Here is a 23,742-nt window from a genome sequence, read left to right as displayed (position 1 = left end):
ATAAAAAATGAAACCTCATGTACTGTCGTGAAGCTGCCTTCTTTGCATCACCGTGAAGCCAACTTGCGCATCATAATTTGCCTATAATCTGCACCCCAACTAAGCTCCAAATTTGTATTATATTTTATGCGTGTTATACATGAGAAAATAAGGTAATATCATTGACACAAATGCTCTGCTTACCTTTTCCACTCGATGACTCAGAACCAGGACCAGGAGCCGTTGCACTCGCTTCGGCAGGCGCAGCAGGCGATGCGGCTGGTTTTGTAGCGTCTGCAGTTGTTGGAACCCTTTTGGCGTCTTGTTCTTCAGCACTGACTGCCGACTCACTGGCGTTTGCAACTGCAGCTGTCTCTTGCACGGACGCAATGTCAGCCTCGGTCGTCGCCTCGACTTGCAACGAAAGCCTGGCTGCCAGGACGTCGGCAGCCGAAATGGGATGCGTTTCCAGCACGCTGGCTTCGAGTGCTTGCTGAAGAGCAAATTAAAGGAATAAAAACTAGGGGTGTGCGAATATTCGAAATTTCGAAAATTTTTCGAATAGTGTTTGCTATTCGATTCGATTCACACTGAAATTTTACTATTCGAACTATTCGAACTTCCCAAAAACAAATACAGTCAACGTCCGATTAAAAGTGACCCCTACAGATTTTTAATATGCTTCACCTCATCACACCCCCGTATTGTGGCAAAGCTGCCTTTCAAGCTCTGTTACGGTCTAACTTAGCCAAGACGCAGTCAACGTCAGATTCGAAGTGACCCCTACAGATTTTCAGTATGCTTCACCTTATTACACTCTCGTATTGCGGCAAAGCTGCCTTTAAGCTCCGTTACGGTCGAACTTAGTCAAGACACAGTCAACGTCTGATTCGAAGTGGTCCCTAGATTTTCAATATGCTTCACCTCATCACATCCCCGTATTGCGGCAAAGCTACCTTTCAAGCTCCGCTATGGTCGCAAATGGATTAACTCAAGAAAACGCTGGTTCCAGCATGGAGATGAAAGATGTGGCAGAGGTGAGGGCTCAATTACACTCAAACCTCATTATAACAAAGTCGCATCTGCCACGAAAATAACTTCGTTAAATCCGAAAATTCGTTATAAACGTTTATTTGTAACACTGTAGCTATTACAAGACTATTCTTCATTTACTTCGTTATAACCGATAATTCGTTATATCCGTGTTCGTTATAACGAGGTTTGAGTGTAGTGCTGTTTTGCACCTGAAATTTGGGCAGGAAGTTCGAAAAATCGGACGCCAAAGCTTTTTAGCATCCGAAATTTCAGATGTTCTTATATATCGACGTCTACGAGGCAGCTTTGGAACTCCGGACTTGAAGGGAGCACACCCTTGTCCGCCACATCAGTTGGACTTCCACAGAAGTTGGAAGAGGAGGAGAGGCTGAGGAAATGGCATCTTTGCCTATCACGTGTAAAGTGTTGTCAGCAACACTTTGGTTGCATCAAATCATGTACATAAATACAATTCGGCCTCTACATTGCCTCATTCTTGATAAGACAACTATGAAACACCACCCCGTGCGAGCGCTTCATCAACCTAGCAAAAAGAAACACTTTCATGTTGCTATCTCATAAGGATATGCTTAGGAATCCTCTCTTTTTTTTCTTCAATTTCGCTTCGAAGTATTCGAAAGATGTTTGAGAAATATTCGAAAATTATTCAAAAATTATTCGATTCGATTCGCACTGAACCTTTATTATTCGAATTTGCTTCGGACCCAAAATTTTGCTATTCGCACAGCTCTAATGAAAACCCATCGCAGCAAAGGTGCATGCTGTGCTCACAAGACTACCGATATGTAGCAGCCATAGGTTAGCAAACTCACTAATGAGTCGACTCACTCAGACTCGGATTGAGCAGCGAGTCTGAGTGAGACCGGGTGAGCAATATTTTGCAGAGTTTGAGTCCGAGTGAGTCCGGTTACAAAACATTTTGGCGAGTCCGAGTTCCAGTGAGTCCGGTTAAGAAAACTTTCGTGAGACTGAGTTTGAGTGACTCATGCGACTTGGCTTGTGTACATCAAAGAATGGCATGAATGCAAACATCTGCTCAAGTCAAACAAGGCCACTTGGTTCGGCCTGCCTTTCCATGCACTGGTAGTGCCACATGGACCTATGTGCAACTGTAACACGAATAGCACAATTTTTCCTACTTGCACAGCATGATGAGAGGGCATGCTCGCACCCATGTGCTCCAGTCTGGCCGTGGCACAAGGCACAAGCCATGTTCTGTGCAGTAGCAGTGGCAGTTTAAGTTAACTCGTTTCATACGGCGGCACTAGTTACCGTATTTTCTCGCATATAACCCGCACCAAAAATTGAAAAAAAAATCGCCTGAAAAGTGGGGCTGCGGGTTATCTGCGACTAATCCGGAAGCAGAGGTCGGCTTCACGGCAATGCATGGCCTGCCGTGCAGTCCGCATCCCCATCGGCATCGTCTGGTGCAAAGCCAATAAAAGCCAACACAGGCCATAGACAGATCCCCTCCGTGGCGTGTTTATTCACTTTTTGCACGCTTTGTTTAATTTGGTCAACAGCGTCACAACAGCGATTTGACAGTGTCTGTCTCCGAGTCAGGTGTGGCCAGTTTGCACCCTTGGTCAGCCTTGTCTGGTGAGGCACCATGAGTGGGTCTCGGCGGCAATCTTTCACCGCGAAAGAAAAACTCGAGATTATAGCTGCTGCGGAAGAAATCGGCAACAGAGCTGCTGCGAGGAGGCACGACGTCGACGAGTCCTGCATTCGCGACTGGCGAAAAAAAAAGGCCTCTCTCGAAAGTGCACACAAAGAGAAGCGAGCATTTTGCGGCCCGAAGAGTGGTGCGTACCCCCTTCTTGAGACGCAGCTTGTCAAATTTATTGAGGAGGGGAGGAGTTGCGGCCACGCTGTGTCAACGGAGATGGCGCAAATGGAAGCGCTGAGGTTGGCCCGCGAGATGAACATCTCCCGCGAGTTTCGTGCGAGCCGTGGATGGCTCCAGTGATTCATGGCCAGGCACGGATTTTCGATGCGGCGGCGAACGACTATGTGCCAGCGGCTTCCCGACGCCTACGAGGATAAGCTGTTGAGCTATCAACGTTACGTCATCGGGCTGCAGAAGGAGCACAACTACTTGCTCTCCCAGGTGGGAAATGCCATTCAAACACCCGTGTACTTCGAGATGCCCATGGACACCACTCTGCAGAAAAAGGGCTCGAAATCTGTAAGCGTACTGATGGGCGGAAACACCAAACTACGCTGCACAGTAATGTTGTGCGCTTTGGCGGACGGTACCAAACTGCGCCCGTACGTAATCTTCAAGCGCAAAACGCTACCCAGCACTCCACTGCCACCAGGGATTGTTGTGCGAACCGAAGATAACGCGTGGATGAATGGTGACCTCGTCTGTGACTGGCTTCGCACGATCTGGGAGAAGAGGCCGGGCGCCATGTTGGCACGGCAGTCGATGCTGGTATTGGACTCGTTTCGAGGCCACTGCACTGACGCAGTGAAAGCGCGCCTCGCTGACCACCGCACCGACCTCGTGATCATACCCGGTGGCACGATTCCATGCTACAGCCACTGGATGTGTGCCTCAATAAGCCGTTCAAGGCACACGTGAAGCGGCTGCATGCCGAGTGGATGGCCAACGGCCTTTACGCCCTCACACCGACGGGGCGCATGCAGAGGCCAGACATTGCGCTGCTGTGCCAGTGGATCGTGGATGCGTGGGGGGCGATTCCGGCCGACATGGTGCGCAAGAGCTTCAAAAAGTGCGCCATCAGCAATTGCTTGGATGGCACCGAAGACGATTGCGTCTTCGAGAGCTGCGACAAAGCCTCGGATGGCAGCAGCGACAGCGGCGAGTCGGGCGATGATTGAAGGAACGGGAATCGGCGCCGTTAACGTTGCGGCGATCGCTTCGAAATAAAGTTCTTTTGTAAACGAGATTGTGACTGTGCAGTTGTGACTTCCCAAAACAGTTTTTTTTAAGCTAAGCATGCGGGTTATACGCAAGGATTTTTTTTCTTTTTTCGGGGAGTTCAAAGTTAGGGGTGAGGGTTATATGCGAGGGCGGGTTATATGCGAGAAAATACGGTAGATATAACAGTGCTCACCACTTGGTCACAAAATAAAGTTACTGTATTTTCTCACATATAATCCACCCCTGCATATAAACCGCACCCCTAACTTTAACTCTACAAAAACAAAAAAAGAAACATGCATATAACACGCAACCACACTTATTCAGCACATTTTTCCGGTTATTTTTGGTGCGGGTTTTATGCAAGAAGATACGGTATTACTAGGGATGGGCAAATATTTGAAGATCGAAGCGAATAGCACTTTGGTCGAACAATTTTGAATCAAACAGTACAAATAGTGTATATCGCATATTTTAAAGAAAAATGAGCATTTCTGTCATGAACCAACAGACATGCCCAATAGTAATATATTTATGAATAAGAACCAGGCTTGTGCGAATGTCACTTTGTGGTTTGAAGTGCAACCTTGAATAGCAGCAGCATCTGAATAATAGCAGGGTGCAAATTACAAGTGGTAAAATACGTTACGCTTTAAAATTTGCTATACCGTATTTTCTCGCATGTACACGCCCCAGCATATAGCCCGAACCCCTAACTTTAACTCCACAGAAAAAAAAAAAAAAGACATGTAACCCCAGCATATAACCCCCACACCCACTTTTTAAGCACATTTTTCCATTTCTTGGTGTGGGTTATATGCGCTAAAATACGGTACTTAGCGCATATAAGCCTGTATAACACACTTTTAATCTTTAAAAAAAATTAGGTCGTAGCCTATGTTCGTGTTACCAGCTGCACCCAAACCTGACTCAAAGCTGCCTGAAATAGCAGACGTACGCTACCCCCCCCCCCTTTTTTATCTTTCAGTAAAAACACGTTGCCACAGCTCAGGGAGAGCTGCCATTTTTCATTTATTCAGATTTTAGTGCATAACAATTTTTGAACTACTACACACCTCTGTCCATTTGCCCCTCTATCCATAGAGCAATGCGTTTCAACAGGCCAGACCAGTCTTGGAAAGCGTGTGGAGCAGTAAACAGTAAAGGGTGTCCTGGCGTACCATATATATTAGCGCACTAAAGGGTTCTCACATAAGGATATGCCCTTCAGTCAACTGAATCTTGAGTCAGGCTTTCTCACTAAGTTAGCACAACTGAACTTAGCACAAATGGTTGCAAATGAAATGGTAGGAAACGACGAGTAGCAAGGACATCAACACAGTGAATTTTCCGGCCTGTTTTGTGATAAATCAATCCAGCCACTAAACAAGGAAAGTTCTACTATTGTTGTATCTGAATAAACTTTAAACGAATTAATCACTCAATCAATCAGAAGCAAATGTGCCCACCCCAGTGACCCCTAGGCAATTTACCTTCAAGGAACAGCTGGGTAACGTCCTTTCTATGTCCTCGTCTTCCCCTTCCTCCTCCGGGGTCAATGTACCCAGGATGTCGCAGCCGGCATCTCCCGCAGGGGAAGGGGCGGCCTTTGCCGGCTGGGGAGAGTTGGAGCCACTCTGCTCGGCCGATGGCGCGTTGGGCGTGTTGGGGGGCACCACCATGGGCCGAGAGCCCAGGAACCGGCTGCCGCCGGGTCCCGACAGCGTTTCCATCAGATGGTCAGAGTCCACTGGACAAGGTGATGCGAAGTGAGAGTGAGGTCAGAGAAGGCAACCTTACACACAGCGCAAAGGAAATAACAAGACACACGATTCATCTTCGAAAGTGTGCTTACTTAACACAGACACAGTACAGAATGAATAAAATACAGAAAACAAGACGTCGAGTGCAATTGCGCTCGACATCTTGTGTCCTGTATTTTATTAGTTCCGTACTGTGTCCGTTTTAGTAACTGTTGTGGTTTAACATCCCAAAACCACAATGTGATTATGAAGGACGCCATAGTGGAGGGCTCCGGATATTTCGACCACCTGGGGTTTTTAACATGCCCCTAAATCAAAGTACATGGGCCTCAAGCATTTTCGCCTCCATCGAAAATGTGACTACTGTGGCCGGGATTTGATCCCGCGAGTACTGTGTCTGTGTTGGCCAAGCAAGCCTTTGAAGATGAATGAACAGCAACTAGCCCACCTTATAGCTCCCCTCAATGACACTAGAAGAAGAAACAACGAAATACCTGCAACAAAAAAGCCCACCTGATTTCTGAAGCCTATCAGAACTCTAAGTGAAGAGACAGGCGCATCTGCGTGGTGTTGCTTGCTTTGCAAAGCAGGAAAAAACTGTTTCTCGACGAGTGTAACTGTTACTCACCTGTACCTTTTTGTCGTGTTTCTAGTGGTTTTTTGCACCATGGCAAACGGACGGCTTGGAGTGCTGAAGTACGCATGTGCTAGTTTCTCTATATGTGAGTGGTTTGCGTGAATAAACCTTCAGTCGCGAGTCAGTGCTTGCGTTTCGTCATTTCTTCTTCTAGTGCCTTGTTATTTCATTGGTGTTGTGTGTAAAGATGCAGATGTACCGACTCATCTAACTGGATACTGTGCTTAGGCGAAGGCACGTCAGTAAAGGCCTGACCACACCAGTGCGCATTCATGTGGCCTGACCACACATGAATGCGATAGCAACAAAGCAGAATGTCACACAAAGAACGGCAAGCAGCTCGCGCCGCTGAAGCGCAAAGGACGAATGAAAAGAACACGCACAGGATGAGTGCAAACTAATAAATGTCACAGCTCGCCACTTTCAGCACCCAGCTCAAACACAAGGAAGGACGCTCGAAAGGAACACAGGTATAAATAGGACGAGTGCGAACTAACTGTTGCAGTTATTACTTCTTTGTGTTTGAGCAGTGCACTGAAAGTGTCGACAGCCCCAAAGCTCTTGAGATATTTTTTTTCTCTTGAAAACTGCGGCACGTGAAGTGACTCCTCCGTGTCTCCTGCCACGCAGTGGCATTCAGCGCATCGTTTACCTGGTGTTCTACATCGCGAATAGGTACAGAAATGGGCCACTTTTCGTGCGCGTCTCAAGGGCATTGTCAAACTGAAGCAAAATCTAGGAGCATTGCTTTTAAGCGCGCTCTTCAGGTGATACTGCACGCACCAGGCACCTCCGAGCTTGGCATACTGCCAGCAGTAAATGGTGTACATAAATAGCTTGCCGTTAGTATTATAAGTAACGGATGGCACATGGCCGAGTTGTCTAAGCCGGCGCGCTGCGGAGCGTGGGGTCGCAGGTTCGAATACCAGCCTTGGAAATTTTCTCTACCGATTTATTTTTATTTGTGGCTTTTATTTACATACCGTATTTACTCGATTCTACCGCGCCCTCGATTGTAACGCGCACACGTTTTCCGCGACCAAAAAAAAAATGTAATACATCGATTGTAACGCGCACCCATTTTTCGTGAGAGAAAAGAACAAAAAAAGTCCGTAGGAGTCAAACTTCGCACATTCAGAAGAACAAGTATTTGGGTTTTAAAGAACTAAAGTTTCAAAAAAGCAAAACACAAAGTCAAAAAGCGGGCCTTGCCGCTAAAGCTGTCACCACTACGGCGGCGATACGAGTCGCGTAATGGATCAGTCCTCGTCGCTGTCAGACAACTCCCTGTCACTGTCAACACTCTTCGATTTCGGGAAACCGGCCCTGCTTTGGTCCACTGAAACCTTTTCGTGAAGCTTTGATGTAAAAAATTTTCTGCTTCTGTTTGCGCCAGTCTCGCATGCACGTTTCGGGAACTCCGAACGACTGCGATGCGGCCCGATTTCCGTCCGTCTTTCTGCACATGCAATAACTATTCTTTTAAATGCGGCATCGTGGTACACTCGTCGAGTATTTGGAGTCGGCACTTCCATGCCATCAATGCGAACGCAGAACGGGATGACTATCTCCTCAGCACACGTACGAACTGAAAAAATGGCAGAAATGGCCAAGGCCAAGGCGCGTAGGAGGCGGCCATTTTGAAATGTCGATGGCAATACGATAACGGAGTTTTTTTTTTTCCGGTACTCGATTCTAACGCGCATGCGATTTTTGGACTCGTTTTCCCGGAAAAAAGGTGCGCGTTAGATTCGAGTAAATACGGTATACATACATATACATATCCGGGACATGACGGCGACGGCAAAAACCTGCCGAGAGCATCCATGTAATTGCTATCGCAATAAAAAAGTCCACAAGTTGTCACCTCACTTACGAAGCAGTTTTAAAACTAAGCTCTTCTGCAGCGTCTAATAGGTTTTCACACTGCATTCATCAAACTGTACAGCAGTACAGTAAAACCTCGGTAATTTGTACTCGGTTAATTGGGAATCCCGGATAATTTGTATTATTTGCGCGGTCCCAAATTTTTACATGTAAATTTAACCGGATAATTGGTGCGGCCAGTCTGCGACTTCCCGGTTAATTGGCACACTTGGCCGCGACTTCCAAGATATGCAAAGGGTGTTGCGAATCTCGGAGGCTGTAACTAAAACATGCATTTTTTTTTTTGATGTACGGATCTCGAAGGCCATGTTTTTTTTTACCGGAAATACGTCGTAGACGCCATGTTTTAGCAATTGCCAGGCGGCGATGCGTGTGGTTGCGATCATGATCATCATCATCTCAACAGCGATGTTAGCCACTCTAGCGAAGTGAATGTTTTGTGGAGTCTGTGCCATTTGGATGTCGGCTGGCGAGCATTGTGCGATTCGGCGCGACTGCTCCATTTGTCTCCTGTCTCCGCTTGAGTGTCTTCCCTGTGAATTAGTTGATTGAGGTGTGCTTGGAAGGAAGATGCCGAAGTACAAGAGCTTGTCCCTGCACGAAAAGGTGTGCTTAATTGAAGAGGCCAGCAAGTCGACGGCTCTCGCCGAAAAGCACCACGTGCCTCTGTCAACGCTGTGCAACATCATCAAGAATAAGGAGAAAATTCTCTATGCTTACAGCAAGACGCACTCGTCAAAGCGTACACGAGTACGCCCGCCTACGTACGCCGACGTTGAAGCAGCTCTGATCGACTGGCTGCAGAAAGCCAACGCAGCACACCTTCCTGTGAATGGGACCATATTGCGTAGGAAGGCCAACCAGCTGGCGCTGCAACTTGGACATTCTGAGTTTAAATGCAGCAATGGATGGTTTTGCCGATTTAAGGAGCGCAACAACCTGACATTCGTGACTGTTTGTGGCGAGAGTGGCAGCGCGGATCAGTCTGTTGTCGACGGCTGGAAGCAGCACACCTTGGCTCCACTACTCGCCAAGTACGAAGCAGCAGATGTTTACAACCTTGATGAAGCTGCTCTGTTCTACAAAATGTTGCCTACGAAGACGTTCGCTTTGAAGGAGGCAGACATTAAGGGGCGGAAACAGAACAAAGATAGAATCACTGTTTGTTTCGGTGCAAGCATGTGCGGTGAGCACAAGCTGCCACTGCTTGTTATTGGGAAGAAAGAAAAGCCTCGTTGTTTCAAAAATGCACGACTGCCATCCAAGGATGACCTGATCTATAAAAAACAACAAGAAAAGCTTGGATGACGGCTGCACTCTTTGAAGAATACGTGCGGCACCTTGACCGCAAGTTTGCGGCCGCAGGGCACAGCGTTTTGTTCGTCGTCGATAATTGCCCAGCTCACGGCGACATTCAGAACCTGCAGGCAATCAGGCTGGTCTTTCTACCCCCGAACACGACGTCGCTATCGCAGCCGATGGACCAGGGCATCATACACCATACCAGGAAAATATATCGCTACAATCTGTTGAAGCGAATGCTCCTTTGCTATGACAACGGAAGGGAGTATAACATTGACCTCCTCGGTGGTATTTGCCTCATTGTTCACGCATGGAGGCAGGTGGAGGCCACCGTTATTCGACGGTGTTTTGAGCACGCCGGTTTTGTGAAAGAAGAGGCAACCTCCGCTGAGTTTGCTGTCACCGCTGCCACTTGCCCGTTTGATGAAGAAGGGGAGACTCTCTGCGCTCGATATGAGGCTTTGCACGCGGACGAGGAGTGCACTCCAATCGGATTCTCCGAGTACGCAAATGTCGAGTGCACAGTGCAGACGTGTTACGCCGACATCGACAGCGAGATAGCTGCGAGATCGACCGATTCGGCCTCTAATGTTGACAGCGATGACGAGCCCTCCCGAGCACCCCCTTTGGCGGATGTCATCGATGCCTTGAGTGTTGTGCGCAGCTTCGTCGAGTGCAACGGCGGCGAGGCTGAGATGCTGCGCCTCATTGACAGGCTGGAAAATATGACTTTCAGTGCTGGGAACTACCGAACGCGTCAGTCACGCATGGAGGAATTTTTCTCCAAGTAGGCTGACTTGCCACAATAAAGGTGTGACTTCCGTACATCACGTTTTCTGGCTAATTTCTTTGATTTCGCGTTGTTTCGGATAATTGGGAATCCCGCTTAATTGGGATATTTTTCTCGGTCCCGAGGCCTTCGAATTAACGAGGTTTTACTGTAGTTTGATGCACTGCACACAGTGTTCTATATTTTCACACTCCGGGTGATGCCCGAGCAACACCCGGTGACAAAACGAACGTGGAAGTTTCACTTACACTGATCACCACAGTGCAATAGGCCTACGCTTACCTTATTTTGGCTTCCTCTAGACTATATGAACATTGAAGAGAGCATCATCCGTGCACAGTAAGACCATAAGGGTGGTTACTGGATGTCAAGTTCAAGAAATCTGATCTTTATGCTTCTGAAGTTGCTCTTTTTTAACTTCCAATTCACTCTACCCCAACCACTCCCGAATCAATCACTTCCTTTCAGAATCGTACTGCGCTTCATGACGCGCACTCAAGTTCATGACCCACTCCAATGTAGCTTCATGTCCCATTGTCATGCACCCCTACGTAGCTTTCCAGCACATTTATCAAGACAAAAGTAGAGAGAAAGTGCTTAAAAAATCTCTGTAACACACTTGTTCTTGACGGATTCGAGAAAAATTTTTAGGCGATCGATTCGTGAGGCAGTAAACTCCGATACTGAGATCAATCAACGATTACTTAGAAAAGTAGTTCGAGACCCCTTTAAAGACAGCACTGACCACCGCTGATGGAGAGACGTTCGCTGGATTCTTGGACGCTGTTGACGAGCTCCTCCTCGGCCTGCCACAGCTGGAAAGCACGGAAGAAGTAGCGCTGCCAGAACTCCTCGTGCGACACTGCCCCTGGCACCAGCTCATCGTATAGCCGCTGCACTTCGCTATAGTTGAGCAGAATATCTGCTATTTCGTCCTAAAAACAGGCAGGAAGGCGTGGTACAGTCAGGGACAAAGGTCTGCAGAACATGAGCAATGCAAAAACAGGTCTTTCACTAAAACAACATGGAAGAAATCTTGTATGATCTCAGTCTTCATTCAGTTTTCGAATGTTCGTTTTCCGCTCACAGGATTGGCCAGAAGTCAGCAGTAAGATGATGAGATAGCCAGTTTCTGACCAAGTGTGTGAACTGAAACACAACATTCGAAAACCAAACAAAGGCCATAAACACAAGGTTCTGCTCGATGCCACAATCACGATATCATTATGACTATAATGATATTAGAAAACTTTGCAAGGCAGAACAAGTAGCTCCATACATACCTCAGACACTGACATGGCCAGCAGAGGATCATAATTACCAGCCCACTTATTATTCTCTGAACTAAAGATTGTTAAAACATGTAATCACTCTTCAAGTCTGTTCTCATTACCAAACAGATGTGACAAATGTAAGACATCCATTTATTGCTTAAATACTTGATTAGATGCTGACAGTTGCATCCCCATGCAGTTTCAGAGATACAGCTCATATTCCTTCGCACAAACAACCGTTGATATTGGACTAATAAACACAGCGTTGAAGATATGACACGATGTGAGAGGCTAAAACGTTGAAGCTCCATCTTGTATTTTAGAGCCAGCTTGCGGCACTGAATAGGCACTTTATTGGCACTATTTCCTGTCTGCAGTGCATAGGTCGGCAAAAAAGTTGGAGCTCACTCAGACTCAGACTCATGAAAATTTTCCTCAACCAGACTCACTTGGTCTCAGACTCACTAAACTTTTTCTCAACCGGACTCACTCGGACTCAAACTCACCAACATATTACTCAGCCGGACTCACTATGACTCAGACTAATGGCTTGACTTGAGTCTGAGTGAGCCTGAGTGAGTCAACTCATGAGTCTGCGAGCATAAAACTACCTTTTTTCAATCTTGGTGTCAATGCTCCATAACGCCAATATCTCACATAATCGGTGCTCTTTGATACGCCTTTTGATCTTATACCTTCAAATACAAGTTATCAGTAATCCTGTAAGGACATTTTTTATGAAATACCCGACTCACGCGAGATATTTTTATCAAGAACTTCCAGTGAAAGAGTTTGCGGGGGGAGGTCACGAAACCCCGCCCAATTCACGTCTCTGATCAATAAAATTGAGGTGGCACATGAACGCGAGTGCGTTGAGATATGTGTGAATAGGCTTGAGTATAGACGTAAGCCGATATGAGGTTGACAGTAATGCTGAAGATGAGTAGATAGGACCATAGGTCGGCAATAAAAGGTAGAGCTCACTCAGGCTCACTCAAGATATATATTTCGCGCTTAGGGCTCACTCGAACTCAGACTCACCAATACAGTAGAACCCCGCTGTTACGTTCCTCACTGCTGCGTTTTCCCGGCTGTTAAGTCGTTTTCCGCCGGTCCCGGCATAGCTCCCATAGGATACATTGTATTGGGAACCCCGCTGTTACGTCGTAACTGTCGGACCATTCCCGTATGATACGTCGCGAAGTGCACTCAGAGCCGATGGAGTGACTACCGAAGAGAGCGCTCATTGGTGCATTTTCACGCAGCTTGGCCTGGTTTGACCGTAACATTAGCCGCATGAGAGGTGCAAGCAACAGGATCTTTCGATTGATGTGAACAAATGCATCGCCTTCGAGATTCGTATTGCAAAGATGGCGACTATGACGTAATTGCTCGCGAAAGCAAAGCCTTCGAGATTGGCATTTACTATTGACAAAAGCATAGCCTTTGAGATTTGTATTTCACAAACATGGCGTCTATGACGTAATTGCTTGCGAAAGCAAGGCCTCCGAGATTGGCATTCACTTCTGCCATCGCGTTGGCGTAGACTCATCATCATCGTTATTTGTCGAAGGACGGGAGGAATTCGAGCTGGTTGGAGCTCGCATGCTGTTGACTGCGCCTTGGCCAAGTTAGACCGTAACGGAGCTTGAAAGGCAGCTTTGCCGCAATACGAGAGTGTAATGAGGTGAAGCATATTAAAAATCTCTAGGGGTCATTTTCAATCCGACGTTGACTGTACTTGTTTTTAGAAAGTTTGAATAGTTCGAATAGTAAAATTCCAGTGCGAATCAAATTGAATAGCAAAACACTATTCGAAAAATATTCGAAATTTCGAATATTCGCACACCCCTAATTGAAATAAAATTCTGTATCACTAAATATTTTGTCGTTTTTCCTGTTTTTCGGCTCTTGCGTTTCCCGTCTCTTACGTTTATTTCCTACGGTCCCTTCAAAAACGTATTAGCGGGGTTCTATATTTTCCACAACCGGACTCACTCGGACTCAAACTCACCAATAGATTACTCACCCAGAATCACTTGAACTCACGGGCCGATTTGAGTCTGAGCGAGTCGACTCATGAGTGAATTTGCCGACCTATGCTGCAGTGTCTTCAAGGGTGGAGGCTTGGGCTTGTTGGAAATTCATGACAGTAGACTTACAGAGCGAGGACACAAGGACAAGAAAGAAAATGACACACTGCGCCGTGTGTCATCTTCTTTATTGTCCTTCTGCCATCACACTGTAAGTCTACTGCAATGTCTTCACCATATTGACATTAGCATTCGCTAGATCATATGAAAATCAGATGAGATCTGCTCACATTAAGTTCCGTATCTATGGAAGTTTATATCCAAGACCACAAGTCTCCTGCACTGGGTAACACACTAAACACTTGTGCTCACCTTGTGGTCTTCCATGTTGAAGGTCTCCAGCCAGGTCTCGTAGACCTCTGGCGGGGAGTCTGGCTCGTGGCAGTAGGTGTTGCGGTCGACCAGAATGGAGTGCAGGCATGCCTGAAAAAACAGCGGACCACACACTCTTACGGCGAATGCCATCCACAAATCTTCACAGTACTTATCGCGCCATGAAGGCCAGTTTGCGGCAGCATGCTTAGCCCTTCGTGTCGCTTTGTACAAAATTGTGCACACAACATGTTTTTGCTAGCTGTGTCAACTAGGTGCCATGAAAAGCAAAATACCTTGACGTTTGGATGAATTGAACCTCCTGTATAATAACTGCGTCTTCATTTAACTTCATTTTGCAGTGTTTTGGTGCATATGATCCCTTTACTGAAGGCACTACCATGTTTGACAAGTCGTTCGACGTGCCACTTTCCGGAAGCCATGTCAAAAGTATAATTTTTCTTTGCTTAAAATCAATATAAAGAAAAACCAAATTGCAACACATTTCTAGCCTGAGATTTCATACTATTTATGCAAAATAGGGCATGAATAACTTTAGGATATATGCATGTTTTATTACAATTTAATTAAGACTAATTGCTATAAGACATACATTGACGTATTATGAGATCATTTTTGTTGTAATAGAATATTGAATGCCTCGAAATAATGTGTAATTTTGACGTATTTACAGACTTTTCTTCTTAGGTCGTGCCTGAAAAGGCTAGTGTCGAATATCCAGGAGCACAAAAGACCCCCTTTGACAATGCAAAACAACGTTCATCTGGCGTGAAATCCACATGAGAGCGTCAGCCACCTTGCACTAGTTTTTTCAATGTGATCGATTTGCATGACTGCTCCTGAAGAGTCAAAGAATTCGAAACATTCTTTGACTCTCCCAGCAACATTGCAATATATGGGGTGGTGACAATGTCTTCTTGCAAAGTTCAACACCACCATGAATGCAAGGAGCAAGGCAAAGAGCATGGATGCAAAAGAATTTACATGATATGTTAACTTGGATTGGATCAAAATTCGATTCTCCAGCTACAGTGGCTAGAATGAGGAAGTGTGATGAGCGCGCCCGCTCGGTCGTGCCGCTTTGCAGGGAACAAGATAGATGGCGCTGCGGCCCGTATTCACGTCGCGCGCTCGAAGCAGAAGCGTTGCCATGGCTGCGTATCGCTGCATTTCGTTATTCCACTCCGCGTTTTTTTTCCGCTAGTGTGGATTGTAGCTCGTTGTCACTCATTGATATGTAAAGCTACGATGACGTGAACAGATCGCAGAAGCTTGCACGGATGCGGAATGCCCTCAGCTAAACGCGATCAACAGGATGCTGGATTCTTACGATTACAATAGTTTAGTTCGCCCTTGGATTTATTAAACGACTCTTAATGAAAAAAAGAGTGTGGACACTTCATTGGATTATTGTTTATTGTAATACACTTTATTGTATACTTGTCCAAACACAACAGAAAAACACACAGATGCAGTCGCACAGGTTAGAGAGCAGTCATGTGGCCTGAATGCTTATGTCAGACGGCTAAGCTTCAGATGTTTTTTTTTTTTCCCTCTCACGGGTAGATGCACGTTCCTTGTTAAGCAACTTCGTGTAAAAGTGGAGGTGCGTTATGAAAAAAAAAACTTTATTATCTGATTGGTTAGGCTCTCGCCTAACCAACCAGATGATAAAGCAGCCGAGGGCTCTTCATTCGCATTATCATGCATTCAATTAACCAATCCGGGTTGTACTTCATTTCCTTTGCCGACTTACGTCGTGCACCCTGAAAACACTGCATGATGGCAAGCTTTTGTTTGGGTGTGAGATCTTTTAGTCGGCTTTCAAGGACGTTTTCTTCGAGCTCCTCACTTTGCTGTTTCAGTTTCTGCATAGTAACTTAATACCGCGAAAGCTTGGCTCTTAATCTTTTAAGAGCGTGTGTTCGTGCCCTCCTCCTTAATGATTACGAACAGCTGGAGTCAGGCTGCGTTGTTTCCGCGCAGATCTTTCATTAAGGACGCCTTTCCTGAGATGCTTGCACGAAACGCATTGTTTTTTTTTTTTTTCTCTTGTGCAGTTTCCTGGCATTTTGAACTGGATATTACGTTACCAGTGACTGCGTATCTCTTGTTGCCGATGGCAAACGGAAATTCTTCAAGAGTTCCAGCCTCTGAGCACACACTTAGAGCGTCTACCTGCCCTAACGCAGGGTCGTCGCACGCATCGTGCAGTATATCTGCATTCCTTTCACAAACACTTGCTTCACCACGGTTTCTTCTTGTGTGAAAACAGCCAACTTCCTGGCGAACAAGATGCTTTTGTCTTTTCCGGGTTCACACATGCTGTAACCAACAATTAGAGGAGATACACTGAACGTGTGTTTCCCCCACGAGGGCGACGGTATAGGCGAGATTGTCAAACGGCATTCACGAATTGCTGTACATGTCAACACTGTCGATTGCATTCTCAGCACTTACTGATGAGACAGCTTCTTGTGCACGTTTCTTCCTCGGTGGGGCATACTGCTAAGTCCTTCTAGGCATAGGCGTGCGCAGGTACCCCATCAGGGGGGGGGGGGGGACGAAGGTTCATCGCAGCCCCCTCCCCCCCCACCCTACTAAGTCAATGTATGGGGTAGATTTTGCGGCTCCCCTCTTTCTTAGGTGACTAGAACGGTCAATGTACGGGGCACATATTGCGCCTCCCTCTTAGGTGATTATGGGGGGCGGCCGCGCCCCCCCCCCCCTGCCCCCCCTGTGCGCACGCCTATGCTTCCAGGGCGCTTTCTCTCCAGTGGTAAACTGAGTTGGCACTGCGGCCGGAAGCAGCATAGGCCTGGTTCTGTCAATTCGGATGAGCTCACCATTCACAGTGCGTTCAAAGTATCTAGAAATGGACCTGCCGTCGAAGTGGAGTCCGTACACAGCACAATTTTATTCCAGTTGTTGTCGGCGCGAGGAACAGCGCGTTGCCACTGTGCGAGCAAGGCTCGGTCCTTCGGTACACTAAACAAGGACAGTTTAGTCTTATTAGACGTAAAGCCTGCCGTACACCCAGGCACAACACAGTGACTCTGCCTCCCCAGCATGGCTACAAAGGACGGGGGGCGAACATTGCGCGCAGATCCGTAAAATTAACCACACGCACATGTCATCCAATAAACAGAAACAGCAGGCTTTTCGGCGCGGCGGAGCTTCAGCGACGTGAATGCGGGAGCGAGCGCCCCCACGCGGTTCCCTCTCCTCAGTCTTCAGCCATAGTAACCGCTCGCCGGTCGTCACACTTCCCCATTCTAGCCACTGTACTCCAGACCCAGCGCTTACGTTTCGACCCAATCCAAGTCGTCCGGAGACCGTTTTGTATCCGTTCTATCGATAGAACGGAGCCGGAGACCATTCTATGACCGTTCTTGCCTATTCTCACATCTCGACCGTCAAACGAGCCTCCACCAATCATGTGTGGCCCATTAGAATGGACTGCCTCCGTTCTGTGACAGAACGCTTACAAAATAGCCCCCCTGCTGCTCTGTCACATCCAAAACTATTTGGGCTCTTAGAAGGCTGAGTTGGTATTGCAAGAATGCCAAGAGCAAAAGCAGTGATGCTGCCTTTCTGCTTCAAGTCAAGTCTTGACATCAAACGCATTATTGAAAAATGTGCACATGGTGCAAGAACGATGACTGAAACATGTGAGGCCCGATTCACATAACCCTCGCGCGCTACGTCACGTCACTGTCACGGCACCGGCATCCATCATAAACAGCATTTCCTTGCTAGTTTTTCCAAAACTAATGGCATGCCAATGGTGTTAGTCACTGCTGTTAATGTTGTCAGCATCCCGTATTGCACAAAAGAACAGAGATTATCATGATGAAAGACAATGTAGTGACAGTGAAGCAACTTATACATTTGATAGCTGTGTGAATCTGGCCTAATATTGGCCAGCTCTTGTGTAAAAGAGCTTGCACTACTTTGGTAGGGTCACGCAGTTGACGAGTGGGCGTAAATGGAAAGCTACCTATTTCCGCATAATTCGTGCATTCCTGTAGCCTTCCACAAAAACCACCACTCAAACCAGCACTGACACACACTTCCCACCTATATGAGAAGCAACACTGTACATTTAAGAAAAACAATATTCCTCGCATAGCCTTGTAATGAGAAGTTATGCAAGCAGGGTTCTTCAACAGGAGAACAACGTAACAAATAGCAGCGGATGAAGCCATAACTTTATGCTTGCGTGAACTGCTGCTTGGACACAAATACATTGCCAAGTTTCATACTGGCAAATATTGTACAACTCGTGGCATACACCATGCCTTTCGGCACTTTAGTGGTCCAACCTCTACACCCATGTGATATGGACAGTCTCAATTATCGCTGAAGCACTGGCATAGCCAGTAGGGTGGCTTGAAGGGTTCAACCACCCTCCCCCATAACCCTGAATTTTTTGAAATTTTGTATGTACACTCAAACCTTATATAACAAAGTCACATCTGACATGAAAATAAGTTCGTAATATCCGAAAATTCGTTATAAACGTATATTTGTAACACTGTATATATGACAAGACTATTCTTCATTTACTTCGTTATAACCGATAATTCGTTATATTGAGGTTTCAGTGTATATCTAACACACATACAAGCACACGCACGGACATGCATAAAGGAGAATTGGCTGTGTTCCTCAAGGGTAAGTGCAAGATGCATAGCAAGTCCATGTCATGTATTGAATGTATCGAAGCATTTTTCTTTTCAGACAACAAGGGGACCATGTTCTTGTAGCAACACCTGCTTATTTCGGTGAGAACGTTATTATCTGCCATTCACAGCTGGCTGATGCAACATCGGAAAAGGCGTCACTAGAAAACTAAGGCCCAGTACTAGTTAAGCACTGTCACTTTAACGGAATGCAGCACCACGACAACTCAGACATTTTCTCGGCACCCCACCTGCCAGCGGTCGACGGGATGCACCTCATTGTCGTGGATGATGGACAGCTCGTCATCGGCAGGATCCCACGTGGGCGACAGTACCTCGCTGATGCTCCCGATGAGGCTGGTGAGACCCTCCTTTGCCTTGGACGTCACCGAGTTCTCCCCATCCAACTGTGGGCACGGACAATTTGCCAAGTGTTACATGTAGAGCACAGAGAAGGAAGGGCAGAAGTGTCACTGCGGCTGCATCCCAAGGCTACAACTTTCAGCAAAAGCACTGCATTTCTCAGAAGTGTCACTGCGGCTGCATCCCAAGGCTACAACATTCAGCAAAAGCACTGCATTTCTTTTCTGGAGGTGTGAGAACAGTGAGTTTTCTGACCAATTAAATAAATCGACTGTACGGCTTCTAACGCCAGTCCAGAGCACGCACTTATTAGTGCAGGCTTGAGTGCACCCAGCTTTGAGGAGCAAATGCCACTGTCTTCTAAACTTGCACCTGACTATAATTAAATAGCTGAATTGTTTTCAAACCATGAACAGCGACTATTGCCCCTAATACAATCTTAAAAGTACATTCATTCCTTTCTAACAGCTCTATTGCTATACGGCATGTTACGAAGCATTGCTCATTAAAAGCACTAATGCAGCATGAAGTGCGACCAAGCAGTTTGCCTGCAAACTCCACACACAATGGCAAGTGGAAACTACAGTATCTTGACTAGAACAATCTAACTCTCTGAGTGATGTAGCACGACATGAGCAACAGCCTGTTCACATATTTACCGTGCTCCTTCATATCTGATGACAAGCCATGGCTTCACACATTGTTGAAGTCCTGTATGTAACACGTACAAGTACATAATGCTTCATTATGCGTAATAATGTTTAAAAGTCTGAGATGGTTACTCTGTAACTTGTATGTTTGTCTTAGAGCAAAAAGGAGAGACAAGAAATCTATCGAGAACTAGCACGTACAATTAATTTTTTATGCCATTTACTCTTTGATACGTCACCACTGGTACACTAAACAAATGCGTATTTTTTTGTGCACCGCCTTCCGATTTATAACACTATTCAATCTACATAATGTCAATTAATGGCAAGTCCAATTTATAACTTCAATCAATGTACATAATGTCAGTTTATGACAAATGAACTTTATCCTGGCAGAGAAGTATAAAACATTTCTGCCTCGAGAATATAATGGTCGAAACAATTACATGCGAATACGTGCGATATCGCTGTTGTGTACATTTAGCGAAGCTATGCAGTGCCGCCTTTTCACCTATGCTCGACTTCCAGGAGACTTAGTTTCCTGACCTTGAGCTTGTCTCGTACGAAGGCTGCCGTCGACGAGACCGCCTGCGCTGTGTCTTGCTGGACTGTGCTCGAGAACTCTGTCAGGTCTCGCTTGAAGAACTCGTAAGCCGTTGATGACTGCGCCAGGCCAAATTAAATATAGCAATAATGTCAATTAGGGCTTCTTTGGTGACACGACGTGCCACAGTGAAAAATGAGTAAGCAAGAACTGCAGCTCAATAATTCTTTCAAGGAGGTGTTTTGTTTTAGCCACAAACACTCCAGCTAGTTGAAGAAAAAGATGATATTGTGTACCCTATGTCTTTCCTTTAAACTCATGTCCTGACACACCATTTGCTATTTCTAAACCTCGTGAATGCTTCAAGAACATTAGTTAACCCCCCATTGGCTTTTTCAAAACTTTATCAATGTTTAAGAACATTGAGTAGCACCATTTGCTCTTTCTAAACCTCATAATTGTTCAAGAACACTTGGTAACTAAAACTGTCCTTCAAATACTTGTTAGCCAGGCTTGTTGATATGACCTTGTACTAAAGAAAAAAGTGTAAAAACTGGACAGAAATTAAGGAGGCCTGTGCCATCTGTTCCCTCAAAATCTGTCATGTTTTCACACTGTTTTCATTAGTACGAAATTGTCTGCCGGTATCATCAGGTTGCATCAAACAAGTAAACAAGCTCTCGACCCATTCCACCCTCCTTTCGTTAACAGCGAGGGTCTCGTACCGGCAGACTTGATGCCTTTAGATTGGTCAGATGCCAGTTCCTAAAAAGGTCACGTGCTGTGTCATACTAGCTGACTAAAAAAGAAGTGTTCCACACTCGCTGCCATGGCTAACACTCCCAGCAATTACATGCACAGAAATACCCAAAAGGTGGACACGGAGATGACCACATTCAAAGCTTAATTAGTAGAGCATCGAACGCATTATCCGAAGGTTGTAGGCTCGGTCCCTACTAATGGCAATTTGTTTTTTCGTCCACTTTAATTCCTTCCCATTTGTGTAGTAATTACTACACTGTAATTAGAAACTACAAATAACGTCCCCTATGCCTTCCTTGGCTTCGTTAGGTTTTGTCTAACAAAGAAACAGGCGCTTTGTCCATTCTCATTATTAGAAGTTAGTAGGCATTTAATTTCCTGCCATTTTCAACGGAAATATCTGAACGCTTCTACACAGCTCGCGTTGCACTGGCATGCTGATCACGAATAATTTTCCTTTTCTTTAGACTACGCAAGGCCGTGCGCATTGTATTTCGCTCACACCAACAAACTCTAAGAAGAGATGCAATTACTCAAAACGACGACACAATAACACATCACTGCTCATATCCAGGTAAGACGTAGGCATAGACTAGACGCTGACTTTCTTTGCGAGGTATCTAAAGTCCTGTACTGCAGTCGAGCTCTTGACAGGCCCTAGTCCATACTGCGGCCTGCTTATCAAAACCACAGTATCGAAAGAAAAATAAAACAGAAATTTTCGCTCCCGCAAGCAAGCAGCTTATCTAAGGGCTTCAGTCACAAACACACGCACTGGTCGCACGCGCGATATCCAAGAACCGATGTGATTGGCTAAAGAAATTGGAGAATGCAATCGCCAAACAAAAATACGCATAAGCGCAGTCGCTCGTCGGCACAGGTGGCCGAGCGCGTAAAAGCGAAACGCTCGGATATGTTATACAGCGGTCGTGCTAGGCGATCCAGACAGTCGGATGAGTAATCGCTTGTGCAGACATTGCAACAATGCGTTAGGTGCAAAATGGTTTCAGGTATGCGGCAGCGACTCCATGTATTCGCAGCTCCAAGACAAAAACATATTTACTTGAAAGCATCGACTGAGTTTTACAGCGAGGTGAAGTGAGGTCGTCAGCACACGTGACGAATTAGCGCTCTATCGCGTTGCAGAAAGAGCGAAGGCGCATGCCAGAGCCGATTCGAAACGCACGACTCGAAAACTGAAACCTGCGACCGTAACTTTTTCGTGTCGACATCACCTATTTCAACTAGCTTCGCGAAGACTGCTACAGGGTTGAGGACACTAACGTGCACCCCAATCTAACCACAAGGGTGTTTCCACAACCCCCCAATCACCAAAACGGGGCCGCAGGGGCCGGGGATCGAACCCGCGTCCCGGACCTTCGAGGCGCTATACCTTAGCCACTGGACACCGCAGTGTGTTAGTGCCACACGCACTGGCACAACCTTATTATAACTGGACGAAACAATAGTTTCGCTACATCGCACTTCTAAGCAAATGCCGCGCGCACATGGTTTCCAAAGCGCCGATCGCAGCTGTGCGAGCGAGCCATACAGCCGCGGTGCGGTTTGTTACCAACGAGAGCTCGCGTTAGGAACCTTAGCTACAGTTTTCATGAAACCACGCCAAGGAAAAAGTGTATTCAATACGACACGCAGTGCTGGACGCGAGTTGCGAGCACTACCGGTCTACGTTGGTTTGTTTCGTAAGCTCAAGCGAACGCCACTCGAAGCGAAATCAAACGAACCCTTATTGTCCGATGCTAGTTAGGAGTTGCCGGCCTGACAGTGCGAGATAAAGCGACAGATATAGCGTACGGATAGCAAACGAAATAACAACAACACAGCGACGCAGAGGCAAAGCACTAAAAACAGTCGCCAACGTGATGCAACCTAGAGGCCAATGCGCCGCGCCTCTTCCCTCGAACAGCGTGCTCTTAGAGCGGCTTGGGGCAACTTCGTTAGCGCAAATCGTACGGCGCTGATTGCAAGCACAACTTCATTACGATGTACCAAGCACAGACACCTGACAAAGCGACGAAGAGTCGTAATTGCGACATTCTCACCTTGTCTTTCGCTGTCTGTATCCAACTATTCCACCACGGCGTTCCTTCGTCGGGATTCCTGCGCACGCAAGAAATCGTGGTCGACAGCGCGTTAACGCGCAGTGCAAAAACAAGTGGCACTGTATCGAGGCCAAACGATGTAGCCGCAACAAAATATGACGCTCATTACGCGTTATCCGCGCTGTAAATAAGCTTAACGTGGTTATTTTTATTCAGAGGATACTTACGTCCCCTCAGCCATCTTTACATCTTTGCGATGACAGCGACAGAGAACGCTCGTGTGGCTAGAGTTTACAAACAGCAAACCGAAACTAGCACATACAGGAAGTATCCTACAAAGCGCTTACCAAGAAATGTACGAGCAAAGAAATTGATATTGAATATTGTGACTACAAATGTATTTACAACGCAACGTTGCACTTATTGATGACCATCTAGGGAATCCCGCACCTTAGTTTCGGTTTCGGTATTTGTACCGAGTAGTGATGCGTTTTTCGTTAAGAGAGAGAAAAACTTTTATTAGAATGAAGATGCCATTAAATCACTAACTTAAGTGCATTGCTCTTTTTAAGGCGAAAGCCTTAAGTGGCTATGCTGGCGATCATGTCCGCGAAACTGCACTTAACCGCGCGAGACTGCAAGGTACAGCAAGGTCTCGTAAACGTCTCGAG

At 46.3% G+C, this 23,742-nt stretch overlaps 1 protein-coding gene across 3 annotated transcripts in view; it reads right to left on the bottom strand.

Annotated features, from left to right (window-relative positions):
• The window catches only part of LOC119372189 (BSD domain-containing protein 1), a 32,356-nt gene extending 8,968 nt beyond the window's left edge, over nucleotides 1-23,388 (bottom strand). For 2 of the 3 annotated variants that reach the window (XM_037642663.2, XM_037642665.2), the window contains exons 1-8: nucleotides 23,299-23,388; nucleotides 23,072-23,129; nucleotides 20,249-20,365; nucleotides 18,941-19,096; nucleotides 13,984-14,094; nucleotides 11,050-11,239; nucleotides 5,419-5,675; nucleotides 184-472 (exon numbers count right to left, since the gene is read on the bottom strand). In XM_037642663.2, coding sequence (XP_037498591.1) covers nucleotides 184-472; nucleotides 5,419-5,675; nucleotides 11,050-11,239; nucleotides 13,984-14,094; nucleotides 18,941-19,096; nucleotides 20,249-20,365; nucleotides 23,072-23,129; nucleotides 23,299-23,312 — 1,192 coding nt within the window. In that variant the 5' untranslated portion in view covers nucleotides 23,313-23,388. The remainder of the gene's footprint in view (nucleotides 1-183; nucleotides 473-5,418; nucleotides 5,676-11,049; nucleotides 11,240-13,983; nucleotides 14,095-18,940; nucleotides 19,097-20,248; nucleotides 20,366-23,071; nucleotides 23,130-23,298) is intronic. The other variant, XM_037642664.2, reaches the window with a different exon arrangement.
• Nucleotides 23,389-23,742: the final 354 nt, after the last annotated feature.

The sequence above is a fragment of the Rhipicephalus sanguineus genome, chromosome 10 (assembly GCF_013339695.2).
Source record: "Rhipicephalus sanguineus isolate Rsan-2018 chromosome 10, BIME_Rsan_1.4, whole genome shotgun sequence".
Classification (NCBI taxonomy): domain Eukaryota; kingdom Metazoa; phylum Arthropoda; class Arachnida; order Ixodida; family Ixodidae; genus Rhipicephalus; species Rhipicephalus sanguineus.
The sequence above is the reverse complement of the archived record's forward strand: the minus strand, read 5'-3'. Positions and strand labels throughout refer to the sequence as shown.